The sequence below is a fragment of the Camelus ferus genome, chromosome 35 (genome assembly GCF_009834535.1).
Source record: "Camelus ferus isolate YT-003-E chromosome 35, BCGSAC_Cfer_1.0, whole genome shotgun sequence".
In the NCBI taxonomy this organism is placed as follows: domain Eukaryota; kingdom Metazoa; phylum Chordata; class Mammalia; order Artiodactyla; family Camelidae; genus Camelus; species Camelus ferus.
The window spans coordinates 8,008,416-8,032,478 of record NC_045730.1 but is presented as its reverse complement, the minus strand read 5'-3'; the positions used below and the strand labels follow the sequence as shown (position 1 = coordinate 8,032,478).

The window sequence follows — 24,063 nt, the reverse complement described above, 5'->3', positions numbered from 1 at the left end:
GTGAGCTGTTCTTCCAGTAGTTGAAGCATCTGATTTTCCTCCTGCTGTGCTAAGGCGAAAATGTTATCCTGTGTAAGAATGAGTCATCCAGGATTAGTTATGCGTTAGCAATTTTCTTCCAGTTGCCTGAAGTTTCCAGAATGCAGCCAACAAACTAATGTCGTATTTTTCCAGCTTTTTAGAAGTACACTTGTTCATTAAAAATTGTATGTATTTAAAGGGTACAGTGTAGTATGATGTTTTTACATAGATATACATTGTGCAATTATCCCAAACTAAATAACATGTTTGTCATCTCACATAATTAGGATTTGGTGTGTCTGTGGTGAGAAGACTTAAGATCAAATCTCTTAGCCGATTTCAAGTATACAATACAGTATTTGTAACTATAGTGACCATGCTGTACTTTGGATCTCCAGAACTTCCTCATCTTGCAAAACTGAAGCTTTGTACCTTCTGATCAATATCTCCCCATCCCACCCCCATCCCTTAGCTCTTGGCAACTGCCATTCTACTCTATGCTTTGTTGAGTTCAAATTTTTTTAGATCCCACATATAAGTAAGCATATACAGTATTTGTCTTTCTATATCTGGCTTATTTCATTTAACATAAATCCTCCAAGTTCACTCATGTTGTTGCAAATGGCAGGGTTTCTTTCAGCTGCCTATTTTACTCTGTTAACTGTTTGCTGTGCAGAAAACTTTGGTTTGATGTGGTCCCATTTGCTGATTTTTGCTTTTGTGACTTTTGTTTTTGGTGTTAGTGTCAAAAAAAAAATCATCACCAAGACCCACGTCAAGGAGCGTACTGCCCGTGGTCTCTTCTAGTTTTATTGTTACAGTCCTCATGTTCAAGTCTTTCATCTGTTTTTAAGTAATTACGTATGGCATAAAATAGCGATCAAGTTTTATTCTTTTGAATGTGACTGTCCAGTTTTCCCAATACCATTTATTGAAGAAATTATTCTTTTCCCATTGAGTATAATTGGCTTGCTCTTCTTTTTCTACTTCCTTGATGTGTAAAGTTAGGTTACTTATTAGAGATGATTTCTGCAGGGAGGCATTTATTGCTATGAACTTCCCTCATAGAACTGCTTTTGCACAAATTTTATTCCATTGGGTTCAGTGCAGTCACTTGGAATTATTTTAATCTTCTAAATTTTTAAGGATTTGTTGTTGTATCCTGGAGAACGTTTCATGTGCACTAGAGAAGAATGCGTATTCCTCTGCTATTGGGTGGAAAATTCTGTATGTCTTTTGGGTCTACTGTAGTGTTCAAGTCCACTGTTTTCATATTGCCTGGATGATCTGTTCATTATAAGGAGTGCTGTATTGAAGTTTTCTACTGTTATTATATTGATATCTATTTCTCCCCTTGGATCTTCAGTGTTTGCTTTGTGTATTTAGGCATCTTAATATTGGGTGCATATATACTTACACTTGTTATATCTCCCTACTGGATTGACTCATTTATCATTCTATAATGACCTTCTTTGTCTCTTGTGAGAGTTTTTGTGTTAAAATCTATTTCATATGATAAAAGTATAGCCACTCCTGCTCATTTTTGTTTATCATTTGTATGGAATATCTTTTGTTATCCCTTTAGTCTAATTCTACATATGTCCTTAAAGCTAAAGTGAGTATCTTGTAGACAACATATTATTGTGTCTTATTATTTTTTTAATCTATTCAGTTACTCCATGTCTTTTGATTGGGAAATCTAATTCATTTACATTTAAAGCTTTATCTATGGATAGGTAAGGGCTTACTATTGATTGCCATTTTGTTCATTGTTTTCTAGGTGTTTTGTAGTTCATTTTTTTCTTTATTTCTCCATTACTGTCTTCCTTTGTGATTTTTATGATTTTTTTGATAGTGGTATTCATTGATTCCTTTATCTGTATGTTTTATGTATCTTCTGTAGATTTTTGCTTTGCGGTTACTGTGAGGCTTAAATAAAATGTCTTATATTTACAATAGTCTATTTTACATTGATAGCAACTTAATTGCAATTGCATACAAAAAATACTTCTTCACCCACACACACATAATTCATATTACTGATGTCACAACTTACAGCCTTTTATATTGCATATCTATTAAAAATTATTGTGGCTATAGTTATTTTTTAACACTTTTAGCTTTTACACTAGAGTTAAATGTGATTTAGTCACCATCATTACAGTATTTGAATATTTTTAATTTGACTGTATAATGACCTTTACCAGTGAATTTATTATTTTCATATGTTTTCACGTCACTGATTAGCATCCTTTCTTTCAACCTGTAGCATTCACTTTAGCATTTCATATAAGGCAGGTCTAGTGGTGATGGCTCCCCCAGCTTTTGTTTGTCTGATAAAGTCTTTATCTCTCCTTCATTTCTGAAGAACAGCCTTTCTGTGTAATGTATTCTTGGTTGACAGTTTTTTTTTTTCTTTTAACCCTTTGAATGTATCATCCCAGTCTCTCCTGGCCTTGAAAAATCCTGCTGAGAAATCTGCTGATAGCTCTAGGGAGGTTCTTTTGGATGTGACCAGTTACTCTGCTCTTGCTGCTCCCTCTTTTCTTTGACGTTTAGTGACTTATTTATAGTGTATATCTAGGTGGACTTGTTTGAGTTGATCCTGTTGGGTATTTTTAAGCTTCATGAATCTGGGTTTCTATATCCTTCTCAAGATTTGGGATGTTTGGGGCCATTATTTCTTAAAATAAGCTTTCTGCCTCTTTATCTTTCTCTCTCCTCCTCGGGGAATCACATAATGCAGGATTCAAGCCAGGTCACTAGGCTGCCTCAAGGACCTTGGTCAGGGTGAGGTCAGCGTGAGGTCAGCAGGCCTACAGAGGCATGTTTCCCGCTGGCTCCTGAGTGAGCAGGACTGCCCCTGGACCATGGTAGAGCAGGGTGAGAACTGAGTCACAGATGCTCCAGGGCCCACAGCTAGGACTGATGTCACTGGGCCTCCTTCCAGGGGCACGGATGAATAGATGCTTACACAGGACCAACTCCTGGAATGCAGCAGAGCGGGGCTGGAACCGGGTCACAGGACTGCTTCGGGGTCTGCAGTCAAGTCCAAATCAGCTGGCCTATTATGACGGCGCAGACAGTCTTGCTTCCTCCCACGTCTCTTGGCAGACGGGGCTGGTTGTAGGGCTGGCCAAGCAGGGCTGTAGCTGAGTTCACTGGGGGATGAGGCTACTTTTGGGTTGTAGCCAGGACCATATTCAGTGAACCTGCCACCGAAGCCTGGGCCTGCTTTCTCAGAGAAGCTCACCTTGGTTTTGGGCTTCACCAGAGTTCCACAACTTCCTGCCACGATCCTATAACTCTCACTAAAGGCACTTTTGTCCATGGGTGGCTGCTAGATTGTTGTTTGGGGTTGAGGCACTGTGAGCTAGGGACCTCCTGTTCTGTTACCTTTCGGACGTCACTCTCCTCATGCAGAATCTTTAAAGATTTTCAAGAAGGAAAAAATAGCAATTATATATTTATGTCTCAGAAACATTTCATAAAAATAATCTTTTAAGTGTTAGCACTTAGCAACGAAAACTTCATTTCCTACTAATTCTGGATAAAGGAAGCATTATTATCACATAAAATTTAAAATTTATCAAATTTTGATAAATTTCTCTCCAAATAATTCTATTTTTATTGAATAAAAATGCCCAGGATAGGACACAGTTTTCCAGTGGAGTATAGTTGTTAAAAATGCAAAAACTCGGATAGTGCAGGACCTGCCACAATGATTATTTGTTGAACAAAGCTAGAGAAAGATTAGATTTTTCCAGTGTTCATCTATGTGTGTCCTTCTTCATTCAGCTGAGAGAATGTGAAAAATAATATACCATCAAATCTACTTGCTGTTTCCATCTTTTCCTCTTAGTTTACTCAGTCTAGATTCAAAGGAGCTAATGCAGTTAAATTAAGTTAGATAATATTCTCCAGATCTTATAATAAGACATCAGATTTTTTTATTTAGCATAGCATTTTTTCTCATGTCCACGTTAACATCCTAAGATCATAAGGTTAACTCTCAATATAATTTCAACTTCCTGTTGGTTTTTTGTGTTGTTTGGGCCACCCTCCCTGTCCCCCCACCCAAATAAAATAACACGCTTGTTATATGAAGGGATGTAGAACCATAGCACTTGTCACTACAAGTTACCTGTAGTCTTCTTCCCATTTAGAAGATCGCTCTGTAATAGCATCCTCTCCTGCTCCCCAATCATCCTTACTTTCTGCATTATTACTTCTCTATCCTTCTTTTAACTGCTTTAGGTTTCCCAGGGCAACGTTTTTTAAATAGAGACATCCTAAACACAATAAAACATCTCCAGTACTTCTGAGTCCATGGAGAAATGGATTTATTTTCACGGAGTCTGTCTTACTGAACCATGGGAGTTTCCAAGGGTGAAAGGTGTTTTCTGTTTGTTCTATAATTTGACACAAAGAGAACATATTTTTTTCCCTGATGAAAAATCATTTAACAGGGCTGATAGGACATTGCTGCCTTTAAAACTGTGTAAGAAGTTGTAAAGTATTTGGAGCAAAAATGAATGAGAAAATATAACCTACTTGAAGATAGGGTAAATATCTATATAGCTTTGTCAAGAGACTAATAAGGGGGCAAAATGCTGGTAGACACAAATGGACGGAAGCAGGTTATCTTGGTGTTCTGGGCGGAATAATGTCCTCCCCCAGATGCATGGCCTTCCCAGAGCCTCAGAACATGACCTTATTTGGAAGTAAGGTCTTTGCAGATGTAATTAAGATGTGAGTTAAGATGAGGTCACACTGGAGTAGGGTTGGTTCTTAACACAATATGATTGATGTCATGATAAGTTGAGGAGAAGGGACGCAGAAACAGACACACAGGAAGAACACCATGTGATGAGGGACACAGAGATGGAATTGATGCATCAGTGAGCAAAGGAATGATGAGGATTGCCCACGAAACCAGATGCTCAGAGAATGGAATGGACTTGTGTCTCACCGAGAGCCTTCAGAGGGAGTGTGGCTCTGTCAGCACCTTGAATTTCAGACTTCTGGCCTACATAGCTGTGAGAGAATGCATGTCTGTTGTTTTAAGCCGTCCAGTTTTGGCACTTTGTTATGGAAGCCCTGAGAAATGAATACATCCGGAAACGTTGAGGTCTACTTTACAATCAAGAACTGAGTTCAAATCATCACTGAAACATTTAGTACTCATTTGATCTGATTTTTCTCATCCATAAAATGATTAGTGTCAAGATGCAGGGCACGTGCCTTTTCTGAAAGAGTTGCATTAACTATTTCAGGCAAATGAGGATTAACTTCAGAAAACCTAAGAATAATTCTTAAGTAACCTACAACATCTTGTGTTCTACGGATGAACATTCCTAATCGAAATATGCTAAGTCTGATGCTGCATTCTGGATGTACACAGTAAATAACAAGGAATGCTGCTATGTGTTTAAAAGCTAAGAAAACTCCAGTTTTAGGGATTAACTTTATGAGTAGTCTTTCCAACTAGACTTTTTTTTTTTCTGTTAAATCGAAAGGAAATAGATCTTCAGAGAATGAATGCAATTCCAGAGAAAAGAAGTATTATCATAGGGCATCCTTTTTATCTTGACTTGATAAATAAAAAATGACAGCAACTAGCAAGGTGCCCAACAAAATAATGAGATTCATGAGGCATTCAAGGGGCATGGGCGGCCGCAAGTTCTCGTCATTTATATTATCACCGCTAAACGACAGTAGGTCTCGCTGCATTCTTGAATAGAGATTCGCATTCTTTTTTCACATCTCTGGATTTGAACAGCAGGTACTACTCTGGAGCATTTCCAGGACAGGTGTATTCTCTTGAATGCAAATTACTTAAAGCTGGAGATATTTGTCTGTTTTGATCACCTTCATCATTTATATCATCTTCCGTGGTGTATTCTACATGCCTAGAAGAGTCCTGTTATATAGTAGATACTCAGTAAATGTGTCCTATGAATACAGAAATGAGTACGTTAAATGAATAGATGAGTAAGTAAAAGTCATAAGCTGAATTTATATGGCACCTCCCTTCATAACCAACACTGAACTCTCCCTCCAGTCTTGTTCTCAAATACACTTGTTTGGGAGAGAAGAAAGAGAATTTCCAGGGGATTCTGTGTGGCTGCATTGAATGGTAGAAAGATGACAACTAGACTAAAATTTTGGAGATGAGTGTAAATCATGACTGGGCAAATAAATACTTGTATTTAAGAAAATATTTTAAACTCCCCAAACCATGTTTTGTCATCAAGGGAAATGAAATAGACAATCTCTTAAGCCGCTTTCAGGTCCACCATTTTATGATCATATGGGACTGGCTTTGTAAAAGAGGGTCAGGGAAACAGAAGGAAGGCACAGAAAATGATGGAGAACTGAAGACAGTCCGGAGAGAATGAGCAGGAAGTTCAGAGGGTAGAAATGTCATTGCTGTAAGGCGCAGAAGATTTCTCACTACTTGGTGTACTTGTGACCTTGAGTAGGTCTGCCCTTCATCTAGTCTACCTTTGTTGAGACTCTATTGTGCGCTGCCCTGGATTTAGATTGGAAGGTCGTCTACGCCTACAGTATTATCACCAGCTCTCCAGTCTAAGAAAATATTGGGATAATAATACATGCGTCAAAGTTTAAAATGGTACAAAGTGTATTTGAAACTCTCTCAGCTCTGAGAACTGTTGTTCTAAGGTGACTTCATCTGACTTGGAGGCAGCATCAAGTATACAGAATTGATTGAGCCGTCAGTGAATATTCATGAGAAATACTTAGTTATGTGCTGGTAAACTGGCTCTCAAGGGAGAAGAAAATAGCCCTGATTGGTAGCATCTCCCTATTTCCTTGGTGTAAATACTCCAAGCATGGTTGGTTTCACGTTGCCAGTGTGACATCACTGGAGGTGGACGCGGGAAGAGAAGCCCAGTCGGCTCTGGGGAAGCAGTACACGGGCTGGAGCGCATCCCGGGCCAGAGGACAGAGCCTCAGGGATCATGGTGCCAACCCTCCTTCCAGCTGGAAAAGGGGCTAAAACTAAGGCTATAATTCAAGGCAAAGAATGAGCACGTTAACTTAGCAGAATGGATCAAGAATATTGCTAATGAAAACTTACCCCATAGGAAGGATATTTGCACCATTTGTATGAGTTGATTTTAAAAAAGAAAAAAGGAAAAAAACTCAAAAACCTCTTGGTTGTGAATAAACCATAAAGCGATGCCATCATTTTTTGTAGTGCTTTTATCTTTATGTAAATATCCACTTTGAAACCAGTATGTTTACTGCTCCATTTTCTTACTCCAGGTGTACGTCAGGCAGCAAACGCTGTCGCTTTTGCCTTCTTTTTCTCCCTCAGTTCCATTGTACGGCTCAAACTCTAGTTCAGGGTCTTCTTATAACTCATCAGAATTTCTGTTATGGCTGCATAACTGATTTCTCTAATTTACTCACACGTGTAACTACCAAATTAATCTTCTAGTCCCTACTGTAGTGTAAGTTCCAGAAAAGTAGACCTTGCACTTTTCTTAATCACCCTAATAACAAAAAATAATTTTTTTACTGCAGGCAACAGAATCTGACTCGGGCCAATGTAAAGGCAGAAAATGAGTTTACTGAAAGAATATTGGGCCTCTCCAAAAATTAAATATGAAACTGAGAATCTAAGACAAAAAGAATGAGAGGGAAGCGAGTCAGACTGATAAATCAGATGGTAAAATTGCCTAATTTCACTCCTATGAATCCTTCCTTCAGAGCTGGGCCCTCTACTCCCCTGCCAGCATTATAAGTAATCTCTAATTGTCCCTTTGTCACTCCCTTGGAACTAGAAAAGCTGGTTGGAAGCATACTACTGACCAAGCCCAAGTCATCTGTTCACACTTCAAAGTCGTCTTAGTTACTCCTTCATGTCTAATTTTCACATCATCCATCTCTGGGTAATGACCATCGCTCTTCTTTTTTTAAAAAAATCATAATCCAACTTGGATATTCTGCAACCATATGGACCAGTTTATAAAGATGACCAGTAACAATAAATTGTCTGTCTATGCTTCAGTGGTGAGAGAGGAAATAAAATGGAGACTAATCAAAATACACAAATTCATCCAAGTTAAAAAGAAGAAGAAAAATGCTTGGAGGCTCTCACTGACCTACTAAATATATTTCTTATCCTTTATTGCAACTCCTGTCTTATCCATCTCTCTCTGGTTATCAAATGATCCCTTAAAGTAGGACCTCTTGCCTTTCTCTGTTCATGCCCCATCTTCTCTCCTCTCATCTCATTGACTTTAATCTTCTGCTTCTCTGGCTAGGAATGTCCTGCCCTTCATCTTCTGTTGTGTAAATCCTTTTCGACTTTCAAGGGCAGAGCAAAAGCCACCTTCTTCATGAATTTATCCCTAACATTCCCCACAGGAAGCCAAACTCTCTTCCAGATTATCTTAGTCCTAAATTTATGGTTCTCCTATAGTACATCTGACATGATACTTTGTGATATATGGAACTTGTTTTCTGTCATTTTCAGTTCCTCTCCACTAAAAACTCTCCATTGTCATTATCTTGGTTTTTTTTTTGAAGAAATTTTAGTGAGAACCAGTGCTCTTTAACTCTGGGTTGATTGAGAAAAATATAAATTTCAAGTAAGTATATGATATAGAACAGATACCCATTTTATTTCAGAAATGATATAGCAATTTTAGATAAATAACATGGTTTTAAAGCTTGGGTCATTTTTATAATTTTGATTTAGTTGGCGATTCATGGGCCTACTTTAAAAATGAATAGTGATGAATGTACAAGAAACTGAAAGAAAGTGATAATCAGTCAGTCCTGGTTCACTTATTGGTTTATAGAATATTATTAGGTTTTAAATCTATTATCCAGATCACGAAGTCCTCACAATTTGTCAAATGATGGGATAATTCCTCTTTATTCCTGAAAGGGATATTAGATTAGAAGGAAAAAAAAAAAAGCCCCAAAACCAGAAGAACCAGAAAAAGGCATTAAAAGCTAATACCAAGCAGGCTTAAGGGAGTAGGAGCTGGATTCCCTCTTAACTACATTTGGAGAAGCTTGTCTGTTACACCATGAGGTGGTTCTTACTTGGTTCCCTGCTGATCTTCAGGCTGGAAGGAATTTTGTTGAATTAGGGGGAAGAAATCCAAATGACAACCAGAGAAAAGTCAGTCCCAGTATGAATCGTACCCCGTCAGCCTGGGTGTGACAAGTGCCTCGTATTAAATCTGAAGCTAAACCATAATTCGCTGTCCTAACTCTCTGTCTTGAAGGGGAATGCTTTCATATGATGTTCACCACATAAACGTATATATTTACATATCCATAGTATGTAAACATATATCTATATGTAAAATAAAACATGGTGTGGTGATATGGTTATTTCTTTACCACTTGTGAAAATTATCATGACCTTGGCTGGCTCTTTCCCTTTCACTCAAAAATACCCAGAAGGCCAACTGTTTTACAAGGCCAACTGTGAGGGATTCTGGGAAGTTTTCAATGGCCAAGGTCGCTCTGGCCCTGTTCTGTTCTCTGGGGCTCTTAGAATCTACTTCTATTACCGGTTTCTCGATTGCCTGGAACACATACGTTGTTATCTGTGAAAACATCCAGACTTTATGCAAACAAGCTTGTTTCTTGCCTCAAAAATAGGATAAAAATGTGACATTGCATCTCAAAAAAAATCTATTTTAAGAAAAGATTTTATTTTTTCACTGAAAAAAAAGTGACTTCAAGAGAATGACCAGTTTGTCTGATTGCATCTTATTGGCATGTGAGAACATTTTAGTCAGAAAAGATGGGTTACTCTTTGTGGAAATAGTTGGAAATGGAAAAATAGAAAACAAACAAAAACAACTTTCTTGGCTTCACCAAGAGTAAATAAATGGGTGTACATATATGAGTTACCATTTTCACTAAAATAAACTTGCTCAAAATAGAAAACATGTGGTTGGAGAAATAACCAACTTTTGGTAAAAAAAAAAAAGGGGGTCCAGTGGCATGACAGGTCATGGCTGGTCATCTCTGCTGGATGGAGCAGATGACTGATCAATTAGGTGGTCAGTTCAGGTTCTAAAATAACCATACTGTGTTTTTCTCCCTTTTTGTTCTTTCTGATTGTACCATGATGAATACATTGCTTGCCTCCTGTGGGATTTCATGTGGGCCTTGATAACCCAGCACAATTTAATGTAATCATTTAAATTACTTTATTAGAAAGGAAGAAATTAGTCTTATGAATTATGTGGTTTTAAAAATAATAGTAATTCAATCATGTAGAATATCCAAGGTTTAGGTAAAGCTGCTTACTTATTCATAGTCCTCAAAAGTCAATATTGATTAAGTTAAACAGCTGGACGTATTTGTCTTTCTTTGGAGCCAGTACCCTGTTAACTGGGTATTTTGGTATCACGGCTACTTTCTCTGGTTGGATCATAGAGGCAGTGGAGGCATGACAGCTGGGAGATCCCTGAAAGCCCACTGAGGAATAATATTTAACTTATGAGTGGTCCTCTCTGCCACCCACCTCAGTAAATCACCTGTTTCTCCTTTGATCTTCCTGATGTCACTATGAACTCATCTATAAAACAGAAACAAACTCGCAGACATAGTAAACAATCTTATGGTTACCGGGGAAAGGGGGTGGGAAGGGATACATTTGGGAGTTTGAGATTTACACATGTTAGCCACTATATATAAAAGTAGATTTAAAAAAAAGTTTCTTCTATATAGCACAGGGAAGTATGTTCAATATCTTATACTAACCTTTAATGGAAAATAACATGAAAAAGAGTATATGTACGTATATGCGTGACTGTGACATTGTGCTGTACACCAGAAATTGACACATTGTAACTGACTGTACTTCAATGAAAAAAAAAAAGGGACTGTATTTACTAATATTAGCCCTAGAGTTAGATGTCAAGAATTCAACATTTGGGGAATTCTTTGACTATTAAATAAAGTTGCAGTTAATATGGGATAGAGCTGTCAGCGAAATATAGCATTTAGTCAGGTCAAGTACATAACGTGGTCCAACACTGCGTATAATAGAGGCCTCACCAGCACAGACGTGTCAGACCAGGAACTGTTGTTTAGTTCCACCTGGAAGTGATTAAAGAGGAATGTATCTCTTATCCACGAGGGTCTCCCTGAGTTCCAGACCTCATGACAAGAAAGAAATGACCAGCAATCGCTCTAACATTTCATATATTTTTATATGCTTCCATGTTCACATACGTTTTTGATCATTTGAGGTTACATGAAGGCAGAAAATTCTTCATGTGTGCAATTTCCATCATTTGTGGTGGTATCACAATTTTCAGTTAGGAAGGAATTCACTATAGTCGTGGCAAATATTGATGGTGAGTTAAAATGATGACTCCTTGGGGGCTTCTTAATATCTGTTTCTTCAGCTTTTGATTTTCCCTGGTATGGAAAATATATTCTTGATTTTCTTTGGAGTCTGAAGCCTCTGTGTGCTGGGTTGGGGAGCTCTGAGAATCAGGGTATTCAGCCTTCCACCAGCCTTGTGTTTTCTCTCACTGAGATCTGCTGCCCAGCTTCTCTGCTCCAGCCTTTCCATCACCACCTCTGTGTGTGTGTCTCTGTGTGCATGCACATCCTCGTCCACATGTACACACAATATTTGCACAAAGGTGCATGAATACACATAAGTGTGTATATATATATATATATATATATATGTGTGTGTATGTATGTCTATATCAATTTTGAATTTCCATCAGCTCTCTTCTATCATTTTTTTAATTCTAGATTTTTTTTTAATTGAAGTCTAGTCAGTTTACAATGTTGTGTCAATTTCTGGTGTACAGCATAATGTTTCAGTCATACATATACATACATGTATTCATTTTCATCTTCTTTTTCATGATAGGTTACTACAAAATACTGAATATGGTGCCCTATACTATACAGAAAAAACTTGTTGTTTATCGTTTTTATATATACCAGTTAATATTTGCAAATCTCAGACTCTCACTTACCCCTTCCCACCCCCTTTCCCCACGGTGACTAAAAGATTGTTTACTTTGTGTGTCTCGTTCTGTTCCTATGTTTATTTCACCTTTGGTCTTAACTAGCTGCAGCTTTTCACTTTGAAAATGATGACCACTTTCTCTCCAGCATCTCTTTTCAGAGACTTACCAGCTTCTACGTTGGACTCAGCTCCTGGAAACGTTTAGATTTCCTTTCCTTTCATCTCTTCTGTCCGACTTGACTTTGCTCTTCTGCGTAGCCTTTCTGAGCAGCCGCACCAGCCCTCCTGACCCATCACAGACTCCACGTGCTCCCCACAGTTCTCTGGAAGCGTCAGACTCTTCTTTAAGTCCCATCCCGTCTTTCTAGGAATATTTAAGCTTTTAGATATTGCAATTAAACAAGAAGATCAAAATGACTCTCTTATGACTCCACATTAGAGATGACTGTTTTTAATTTAAAAGGTAATGAGCTTTTGTACTTTACAAAAGGATGTATGAAAATATGAAACTAAAATTGTAATTTAAAACAACCTCAAACCAAGAGTTCTGAGGAGTTGAAGTTTGGGGGGAAAAATTACCATCTTCTTCCCCTCCTGTAGCTTTTTTTGTAATATTATTTATTTATTTATTTATTTGTTTGTTTGTTTGTTTTTTGAGGGGGAGGTAATTAGGTTTAGTTACTTATTTTCAGAGGAGGAACTGGGGATTGAACCCAGGACCTCATGCATGCTAATTATGCGCTCTACCACTGAGCTATACCCTCCCCACCTTTGTGGCATTTTTGAGGATTATTAATGAAGTACTTGCCAAAAACAAACAATTACCCATTTATAACTGATTGTTATTATAATTTACAATGAGCATTTTACCATTTATGTCATTCAGTGTGACAAGGTTTGGCAAGAGCTTAATTCCCTCTCTTTAAAACTGAAGTTCCCCTGTGCATATTTATATATTTTTTTCCTTTGAAAACAGGCAGTCAATTTTGCTTTCACTAAACATATTAATCATAGAGATAAAAATCCATCAGATTTTCCTTGGGCACTTTAAGCTTTCACTGAACTTATTTGAAATTCATGAGACTGTTTCATTGTATTTCATTATAAATTATCAGTATAAAATAATGTTTATTGCTATAAGGAAGCTTTTTCAACTGCTGCCCAAACTAAGTGAACAATGAAATTCAACATCCTGTAGGAGGGCAGAGAAACACCCATAAACGTCAGAAATTGTGCCTCTTTGCATAGCACAGAATAAAGCAGGATGTGGACATCAGAGCAATGGCTTGGTTCCTGGGAATATGAGCAAAGACAGTTCCTAAAACCCCTTTATCCCAGGTGGGCTTTTTTTCTTAAATATTTTCCTTTTCTTTCTCCCAGGATTTATGATAAAATAAAAAGGCACATTTATTCTCACACATTTATATACATACAGTATTGTTTGCAAAAGTCCTTTGTGTGAAATCCCATAAAACTTCAGAAATAATTGGTAAACCCATATGAATGAATGATAACTTTAGTTAGTAAATTTTACATTTATGTTAAAACACATCATAAAGTTATATTTTTAAAGAGTTTCAAGTTTCTGTTTTTCTAACCTGCAATATTAATTTTGTGGCATATTAAATCAATGGAAATAGTCAGCATCAGTACATTCCTTATTAAACAGTATGGAGATTTCTCAAAAGACTAGGAATAGACTTACCATATAACCCAGGAATCCTACTCCTGGGCATATATCTAGAAGGAACCCTACTTCAAAAAGACACCTGCACCCCAATGTTCATAGCAGCACTATTTACAATAGCCAGGACATGGAAATGGCCTATATGTCCATTGACAGATGACTGGATAAAGGAGATGTGGTATACTTATACAATGGAATACTACTCAGCCATAAAAACTGAGAACATAACACCATTTGCAGCAACATGTATGTCCCTAGAGAATGTCATTCTAAGTGAAGTAAGCAAGAAAGAGAAAGAAAAATACCATATGAGATCGCTCATATGTGGAATCAAAAAAAAAAAAAAAAGAACATAAATACAAAACAAAAACAGACTAATAGATATAGAATACAAACTTATGGTTGCCAAGGGAGAGGGGGGTGGGAAGGGACAGACTGGGAGTTCAAAATTTGTAGATACTGACAAACATATGTAGAATAGATAAACAAGTTTATACTGTATAGCACAGGGAAATATATACAAGATCTTGTGGTAGCTCACAGTGAAAAAGAATGTGACAATGAATATGTGTATGTTCACATGTAACTGAAAAACTGTGCTCTACACTGGAAATTGACACAGCATTGTAAACTTACTATAACTCAATTTAAAAATGTTTAAAAAAAAATTCCTTATTTTACCCATTTTGGTTATTTAACTCTATATGAATTATCCTGGAAAGTAAAATGACTAATTAAATCATTGATTGATTCGTCATCAATAGAAGAAATATTCCTTGAAAACATACCTCATGCCATTAGCTCTGTTAGGCATTAAGATGTCACTGTACTATATCAAAGGGAGGGTAAAACTTCTTTGACTGAGTTAGCTGTGACTTCATGTTGAATTTGGACATTCTGTGAGCAAAACATGAGTAAAGACCTGGGAAAGATGCTGTTCCAAGGATGCAACTGTAATTTCTTGCCGGTGCTTACTTATGGCTTTGATTGTGGGGTTTTCTATTGGTTTCAGAATCACTTTTCTTAAAACTAATTTACATATAAATCCCTTCTACTCTAAAGCAGCACTTCATTACCTATTTTCTGTTGAGACACATGGGAACTAATTGTCACGTGCTTTTCATGCTCTGTGTACAGTAGAGAAAAGAGAGCAGTGACGTGTGTACAATTTATGATGATCGCCATAAATCCATGGCCTTATTCTCCTCTGGAAAAGCATATTGGATGGGATACAAGTGAGTGAGCATCAATTTATTGTTGGTACAGCTTTGAGTCAACTCCTACATACAAAGAATAAACAAATCAGTGCAAATTACAGCATGAGATACACTTTATTGTTGAACCCAGCACACTTTAGACTTGAGATTCATTTGAGAAACATCCCCCTAAAGCTAATACGATGTGTGTGTGTGTGTGTGTGTGTGTGTATACAAATATACTAAGCTTTCACAGCAGTCTCTTTTCTTTCTGCTCCCAGCCTCAAGTCTACACAATTTCCCTAATCAGATACAGTCTGAGAAATGTTGGCTGAACAACAATTAAAACAACACCTTTAAGTTAAAGAATGAAACATAGTGTCAAAATGAACCCACATTTTCTTGGAGTGTCTTTCTTTCCTCCTTTTCTCTCTCCCTCTGACACAGTCACCATTTCTGATGTCCCTCCATGTCTATTTTTCCCTCTTTCTTTCCTTCCTTCCTTCCATACTCTTTGGAGTATATTTCAGGTTGCTTTCCTGATACAGGTTTTTATTTTGCTCTGATCATTGTGTGTTCTCCCACAGAGTAACTGTCATGTAATGAACAATCACGTTCACATCCAGGGATGCTAACCGGGGCTAAGACTGACCCGCTGCCATTTCCCTTGTGCATTTCTGCCCTTGCACCTCAGTTCCATTGGTTTTAAACCCTGACTAAGCAGCTCACTGGGCATGATGAAAAATGGACCAATGTGCTTGACCAATGCACACTACATTTATTTAAGTGCTGTGGATTTTTAATGTGGGATTTTAAAAGAGACTTGGAGAAAATAGAATGTAGAAATTTCAAAAGAAAAGTATCAAACATGACTTACAGGCTAGAATTGAGGTTCTAAGGGATATTGGTGGTAAGATTCACACACACACACATATATATATACATACATACACACATACACATATACACACACATATATGCATACACACACTTTATTTTTCAAAACAGTTTTAGGTGTAGAGCAAAATTAGGTGGAAATTACATAGAATTTGTATATACCTGTCTCCCTCCACACCCACAGCTTCCCCCTTAATCAACCGTCCAGCATCAGAATGGTACATTTGTTATAATTGACCAGTCAACACTGATCCATCACTGTCACCCAAAGTCCATAGTTTATGTTAGGGTTCACTCTTGGTATTGTAAGTTCTTTGAGTTTTGATAAATGTGTGATGGCATGTCTTAGTCTGTTCAGGCTGCTATAACAGAATCTCATAGACTTGGTGGCTTACAAACAACAAACATATACTTCTCACACTTTTGGAAGCTAGAAAGCCCAAGATAAAGATCAAGATGCTGACAGATTTGGTGTCTGATGGAAAACTACTTCCTCATAGGCAGTGCCCTCTCGCTGTGTCCTCACATGGTGGGAGGGGCAAGGGTCACTTTTATAAGGGCACTAATCCCATTCATGAGGGCTCCACTCTCATGACTCAGTCACCTCCCCAAAGCCCACCTCCAATATCATCATACTGGGAATTATGTTTCAACATATGAAATATGGGAGATCACAAACATTGAGTCTGTTGCATGGCATGTCTCCCCACTTCCAGTGCCACATGGAAGAGTTTCACTGCCTAAAAATCTCCCCGTGCTCCTCTCTTTCCCCCAGCCCTTGGCAACCACTGATCCTTTTACCAGATCCACAGTTCTTCCTTTTCCAGAATGTCATACAGTTGGAGAAAGACAATATGTCGCCCTTCCAGATTGACTCGTTTCACTCAGTAATTTAAGGTAGTACTAACGTTTTGCAGGTTAGTAAAAGAAAATGTTCATTTTTCAGAGAATTATATGAGAAAGATGTTAACTATAATAATTAGGTAACCGTGGGTGACACCCGAGAATAAATACATTGATGTTAAAATTTTAGGGACACTCAACTTCTCAAAGAGGGGGAATGCGTTCAATTCAGAAGACAAACAGGGTACATCTTCTAGGCGTAATCATTTTACCTGAAAACCTGGAGGAAGTCTTTTGTATTGAAGATGCTTGAGTGCATTACGTCGTAGGATACAGACTTCTCATTAGCTAAGGCAGGAGGCTTACAGGAAATGTTGAGCTTGTGGGGAACTGCCGTCTCCTAAGAGTCTGCCAAGACTCCCTTTAGGATGCGAGTTTGAGTTCCTCTCGCCTCAGTATTTCAGTGGAAAATTTAAGAAATGACTTGGTGGTGGGGAGAGGGCATTTAATTGAAAACAAGACACATTTTGATGGAAGGATGGTATCTCACATTGTGTTCCCAAGGAAGTGGACTCTGAGGCACAGATTCATGTGCAGAAGGTTTATGGAAATTTTCCCAGAAACAATCCCTATGAAGTGAAGAAAGCAGGACTGGGCAGAGGGAGGGTTGAGCTGTGATGCAGGATGCCATAGGGGGCCTCATGCTGATGCCAGCAGGGAGCTTAGGAGCTGCTTTGGTCCCAAATTGAGGCATGGGACTGGGTCATCTTATCCCCAGTTTACCAATGAAAGGAGCTAATCCTGGGCAGGTGTGTAACTTTACGGGGACAAGCCTAGAGCCAGACTTAGAGGTGAGCTGCCATCTGATAACTACCCACCCCATCCCAGCAGCTGGGGGAATGAAGGTCTTGATCATGACAGAAAAATCTGAACAGCACAAGACAGAATCCACTGTAGACAGTATAAGCCCAGCAGGTTTCTTATAAAGAAGGACCTAAAACAAGTGAATTTGAATCTCTTTTGATATAAATGATTCTAAAATTTAATGGAATTGCTACCTCCAAATAAGAGAAAATTTTATTCTTCTTTAATATAAGGAAAAATATAAAAGAACACACATACAGCTCATTTTGAATGGGGAGAATCTTGTCTTGAAATAGAGAAAATTATTTCCCTCATGTTTTTTCAGAAAAGGTTAGTACCTTAGCTTAGCAAAGTTACAGGTGTATTGCTAAGGGTGGTTCTGGATTTTCATTATATGCAAAAAGTTTATTCAGTCTTTTCAACCTTGAGTTGAGGTTCAACCTTGAGATGAATTCATAAAGATAAAAGTTGAGTCCATAAAATATTTGAGAAAAAAATGAAAGTAACAATGTCTGCCCTCTCTTAAATGTGAGAATAATCTAATAAAGAGAATGAAGAGAAACTATTTGACTATGGTTAAATATCAAAATATATATGTATATAAAATCAAAAGATATATATTATATATATAAAGGCATAAACTTTTAAATCCAATTTATTTTCTAATGTTCAATTCAGAATGTTTTATATCAGAACACTGCACTTGTATGTGTTGCTGTGACCTTAGGAAGGTCAATAAAAACATGATACTAATGTCTCAAAGTCACACATTTGACCCCCCTACTGAAATATGCTTGTTTCCATGGACAAAGAGTCCCTCAGATACATGGCTTCCACCACAAAGTTTGAATCCAAGTATATTCTAGATATGCCACTGCACTACTGAGTGAGTGATGAGAGAGAGGAACTTTTACATCTCATTTCTGAAATGAATTCACAACTCCATATTTATGTGTAAAACAAATCGTCTCACATAATACATAGATGAAAGTAGTTTAGAAATGTAAAAAACACAAAATAAACTGTTCCTGGACTGGTCCCCCCTACTGTCTGACTGTTTCCTTTTCTCTTTAATATACTGATGTGCCCATCAAAATCTGTCACAGAGATGATATGAAGTACACGAACCATTCCACTAATAATGTTCCAGTAAATTAGTGTAGTTCCGTATATTCATAGATATTCTCTGACCTCTAGAAACAACAGTAAGCCAACACTCCTTGCTCATGCGTTAAGTATTGACTTAAACCATTGCTGTGGAATAGTTTCACATGAGAAGAGTTCATTACATTTACGTCGTGTCTTTGGACACTGAACATTTATGAGCCTCAGTATCATCATCTGTAAAATGGGTTGGTTGGGTGTGAACCACATTATCTTGAAGATTCCCATTAGCGTGATATCTTGGCTTAAACTATGACTTCACCTGCACTTTACATATGGCTACACAGGACCTTTGAAATGTCATCAAGACCCCAGGACAAGGAGCAAGATGTCAGATCCACAGCAGACCTCTGCTTCTGTGACTCAGCCTTCCGTAAGGTCTCAGGAGCCAAATTCCCCAAGTGGAGGCCAAGAAAAAACAGTTAATAAACTGTCTCATGATATAATGACAAAATGCCAATTTTCCTGAAGCTCTCAAATTGTGAGTGCAACTTATAAAGTGCCTCAGTACTGTATAAAAGTATCTTTACTCCTCAAAGAAAATCTGAGGGTCAAATTTAAGAACACAAATCAAAATTTCTTCTTTAATTTGAAAGTGTCATTTTTCATGACAACGATGCCCTTTATAATAAGAATGTTGTTTCTGAGGTTAAGAGAAGATATACTCTCTAATCAAGTTGGCATATTTTCTTAGGGTTCACATTATTCCCAATTGGAAATTCATTTACTTAACAAAATGTTTCATGTTTATGCAGGAATGAAAGCATCCTCTAATGTTTCAACCCTGGAGAGTGAGAGAACTCCCCTAATGTGAAAATGACCTGACTTGCTCTCTTTCTAGGTCCTGTCACAATACAGCCATCGCCCTGTGAAGCTGATCAATTTTCCTGTGTCTACACACTCCAGTGTGTCCCTCTCTCGGGGAAATGTAACGGACAAGAAGATTGCGTAGACGGATCTGATGAAATGGATTGCTCCCCCAGCCCCTCTCCTCAGCTCTGTGGTGAAATGGAGTTCCAGTGCTCAACCAGCAACTGCATCCCGTCCCTCCTGCTGTGTGACGGAGTGCCTGACTGTCACTTTCATGAGGATGAATCCAGTTGCTGTGAGTTATTTTCATTCGCTCAGTGTGCCAGGGAAGAAAGCACTGCTTGGAAATGGTAGAGTTTGACAGATAAAGCAAAGTTCTCTGGAGTCCTACGATGGTCGCATCATCAGTAACGTAGTTGTGTTATGTTGCTAGACAAAGAGTCTAATTCCTTGCTTAGCATTTCTGGAAATATTTTGTTTGTAGTCACTCTGATCTCTGTTAAACTTCTCTGATTTCGTTTCTTAATTTACATCCGGGTCATTCGTATAGGGGATGGTCTGTGTCTTATCTTTTTAACAAATGTTTGTGGGAATGAATTGAAGACATGTAATTGCAGCTTCTTCCCACCATACGTGTTCGTGAAGATGACTCAAGCAAATGGGCCAACATCCATTTTAATGAACAGAGGTAGTTACGGGTGGACCTGGACAACTCCCTGGGTAGATGATATGCCATTAAGAGTTGATGGAACAGGAAATCTGTAGGACATTGGGCTTGACCTCATCCACATCACTTACTACCTGTACGATCTTGGGAAAGTTACTTGAGTCAGTCTCACCGTCCCTGTAATACCTACTTTCCAGGGCTGTGAGGGTTTGAGAGAATGCAGCAAAGCCCCCAGTCCTGCATTCAGCCGCTTCTGCCTTTATTATAATTAGCCTGTGTCAGATAAGGGCGGAAGATTGTTAAGTAATCACACACATCTTTAAGGTGCGCCCATAATCATGGTGGAGTCAAAGCACCAATAACATTTTATTAAATTGTTTGTTGGCTTGGATTCATGTTATATCATACTGTATTATAAATTTGGTCAAGGGCCGCAGTGACAGAGCTTCGTAAGCCATATGTTTATGGCCACTTTTTTGAGCAAAAAAAAAGCAGTTTGGAATATAGCTGAAAGAGGGGGATATTGGAAGAAATAGAAGGCTGTTTCAGTTCCCTGTTTGGAGTGAGTATCCAGAATTATAATTGTTGGAAAAGACGTGAAGATGAATGAAGGAAAAGGAAGATGGTTTTTGGATATTTGAAGGTTTTAGCCTGAAATCAGTGAGCTTATTTCCTGGGTTAGGTTTAGAAATTGACTTCTATCTCTCTGTTTTTTCCTACATGTGTATTCTTTCTATACTAAAGCTGATTTGGGAGATCTTATAATATTTTCTTAGAGGCAAGTTCAACAAATGGAGGGGAATGAGGAAGAGGAAGCCACGTTACTTATCCCTGTTCCCGTCAAGGCTCTAGTGGAATCTGGCTGAGAGAAATCAGATTCAGTTCAATATAGTCATATGATATTTGACCCCAGTGTCATTTAAAAAGAAGCTTAGGAAAGTACTGCTCCTAATACTTTTAGGCATATGTTGGAAAATTGGTGTTTGATGAGATAGTAATATACAAAGTTCTGCTCTTAAAAGGAAATAAGTCCATATGAGGAATAGACTGGTATCATGAAAGAATTGTTTCTCTCCATCTCTAAAATAGTTATTGAGTTATAACTCTGTAGGGAAAATTGTGTGAAACTATGAACAAAGTGCTAGAGCAAAATTACAAGAATAGCAGTGTCTCATTGTAAAATGATTATAAGTCAATAAAAAATGTTTAAAAAAAAAAAAAGAGAATAGCAGTATCTGATGGTGATAATTGACCAAACAATTGAAAGCATAAGAGTTTCTTTCTAGGTTCATCTATTGATTTAGAGTGGTAGTTTATAAGCTCTCATTCATTCGTTTAATTTCATTCATTCACAAACCTTCACTGAGGATGTAATGTGTGTCATACATTGTGTTGGGCGTGGGTGATACAGATGGCCATGGCATGGTGCCAGCTCAGGTTGCTAGATACATTCCAGATTACTGAAGGAGATTAGTAAGTGATGGTTGGAGACACCATATGGTAAGTTCTGTGACCTAGATAAACATAACGTTATAGAATACATAGGGTGTTTCCTAACAATGGTGCTAGTGAGCATATACGATTTAAGAAGAAAAGTGATTGCAGAGCCAAATTTGGAAAGGCAGGTAATCATTAGGCAAGTAGGGTAGGGGTTCTTGATTCCAGTAAAGAATATTCCAAGAATAGGGAAGAAGTTTGATTGAAACATATTCCATTTAGCTAGAGTAGAGTTTGTGGTGAGAAATGTAGAAATAAGTCGGGAGAGAAGCAGGGACTAGGTCTTGAAGAGTCCTCCCACATCAAGCCAGTGATACAGAAGTGTTTAAGTATAGTACATGGAATGGACTGGAGTGTGGAAGAGGGACTGGTGAGGAGGTATTACAGTTGAAAGATAAAGAAATTGATTAGATCAATGCCATGATGTAAAGACTATGAATAGACGTAAGAGACAGTCATGTGAAAAGGAAAAGAAAATAATCAAGAATTGTTACCATGTTTCTGATTTGGGCAGTAAGAAAGCTGATCTTCCAATTTTTGAGCTGGGAAACATAGGAGGAGAAGGACCTCTTAGGATCAGAACATGGTTTCATTTTTAAACATGTGTTTATGGTTATCAGTAACACATCCACATGGAAGTGTTCAAAGATGGGTGTCTGGAGCTCAGGAAAGAGATAAAGCAAGATATATAAAGATACAGAGCTATCAGCATATGATGATTGAAGCTGTGGATATAAATGAGATAACAGAGAGAGGGAAAAAATAAGGTGGCAGGCAGAACCCTAATGAACACTTGAAGGACAGTTAGGCAAAACCAAACATGAAAAGACACTGAGATGTGGTCATAGACAGAGGAGGACAACCAGAAGAGTTATGATCTTAAATCAGGGAAAAAGGATTAAGTATCAGAGAGTATTCACAGGTGCGAATGTTTCTGAGTGATCATGTGAGATGAGGAAGAAAAAAAAAAAAACAGACAGGGAAAAATAAAAAAATGGTTGCTGGTGATCTTGGGGAGAGAACATGCTGTGGAGTGGGAGGGCAGAGTTGTGAAGTTGGTCTTTTGTGGAGAAGATGGGAGATGGCAAAGAGGGAATCCAGCTATAGAAAACTTTTTCAAGAAGCTGGCTTTTAGAGTGGGAGGTAGGACAAAATTAGAGGTTTGGTTGTTGGTTTGTTTTGAGAGGTTTGCACATATTTTAGTGTTGCAGGAATAGAATTCTGAGATGTTGGCAATTTTAAGCAGAAAAATCAATAGCAATTAATATGTGAAGGCCTTTTATTCTTGCGAAAATTAAAGTTCAATGATCAGAATGTTTAAACAAACCTGTAGTGAGTTCAACATTTAAAAATAATTCATATTTAATATTGTCTTTCTATTGGAAACTTGTTTTGAAATAAACTGAAGTAATACTTTGTTAACCAAAAATGCCCCATTTCCCTAAAATAGGTGGGAAAGTAGGCATGATTTAATTATATGGGAAAATCACACAAAACCAAGCACATTCTTCTTACTGATATTCCTCTGTTAGCAATCTATTCACCAAGAAGATTTCAACTTTATCAGATGTATCTATCAATATCCCGGCAAGAAATAGGTGGCACATTGGTATTATATAATTTGAGAATGCTTTAATCAAGGGATTATCATTAGGGGAATAATATGCATAGGGAAACCACAAGGAATAGTAACAGCAGAGCCTTTTATCACTCATAGAGCAAAGGATGTAAGAGGAGGAATCAGTTGTCTGAACCTAGAGTCAAAGAGAGCTACTTGATAAAAGATGTGGCATTTGGTTATGGGGAGCTCTAGCCAGGTAATCTCACAGTCTCTTTTCTCTGCATTAACCTCCTGGTGGTGGTACCCATCAACCAAACCCAACTAAAGCTAGAAGGCAAAGAAGCACATTGATGTATCCTTAGAGTTCAACCTCTGAGGGAGAGAAGGGGGAGAATGGATCAGGAGGGGTGCATGGAAGCTATCCATCCATGATAGATACAACAGTGAAAAACAGATAGGGAAGTAGATATTTTTCCTGCTCCGCAATTTTAATTTATTTTCCAATAGTAACTGAAGTGTCTTAGGAAGTTGAGTGCCACTTCTGAAGACTGGGAATGGATCATGCCCTTAAGACTTGGGGATCAACCTTTATCATCAACATTTTGATTTTTTTGACCTTTCCATTTGTTAGCTATGATCCCAGCATCCTTTGGTGCTTCTCAGTGACAGTGCAAAGGTCTCCCTCTGCATTTGACAGCTTCTTACAAAAGTGTTCCTCAGTTTATTCAACATTAAAGTTAGGGTGATTAAGCCTGTTTTACAGAGGTATTGGAGAATGAAATGAATTAATATGGTAAAGTGCATGATATAAACATAATAAATTACTATCCTTTCCCCATTAAATTATCTTTCTAG

The 24,063-nt window shown here is 37.8% G+C and overlaps 1 protein-coding gene across 1 annotated transcript in view; it reads left to right on the top strand.

Annotated features, from left to right (window-relative positions):
• The window catches only part of MALRD1 (MAM and LDL receptor class A domain containing 1), a 365,316-nt gene that overhangs the window by 252,478 nt on the left and 88,775 nt on the right, over positions 1-24,063 (top strand). Inside the window, exon 24 of the mRNA XM_032474166.1 lies at positions 19,515-19,778. Coding sequence (XP_032330057.1) covers positions 19,515-19,778 — 264 coding nt within the window. The remainder of the gene's footprint in view (positions 1-19,514; positions 19,779-24,063) is intronic.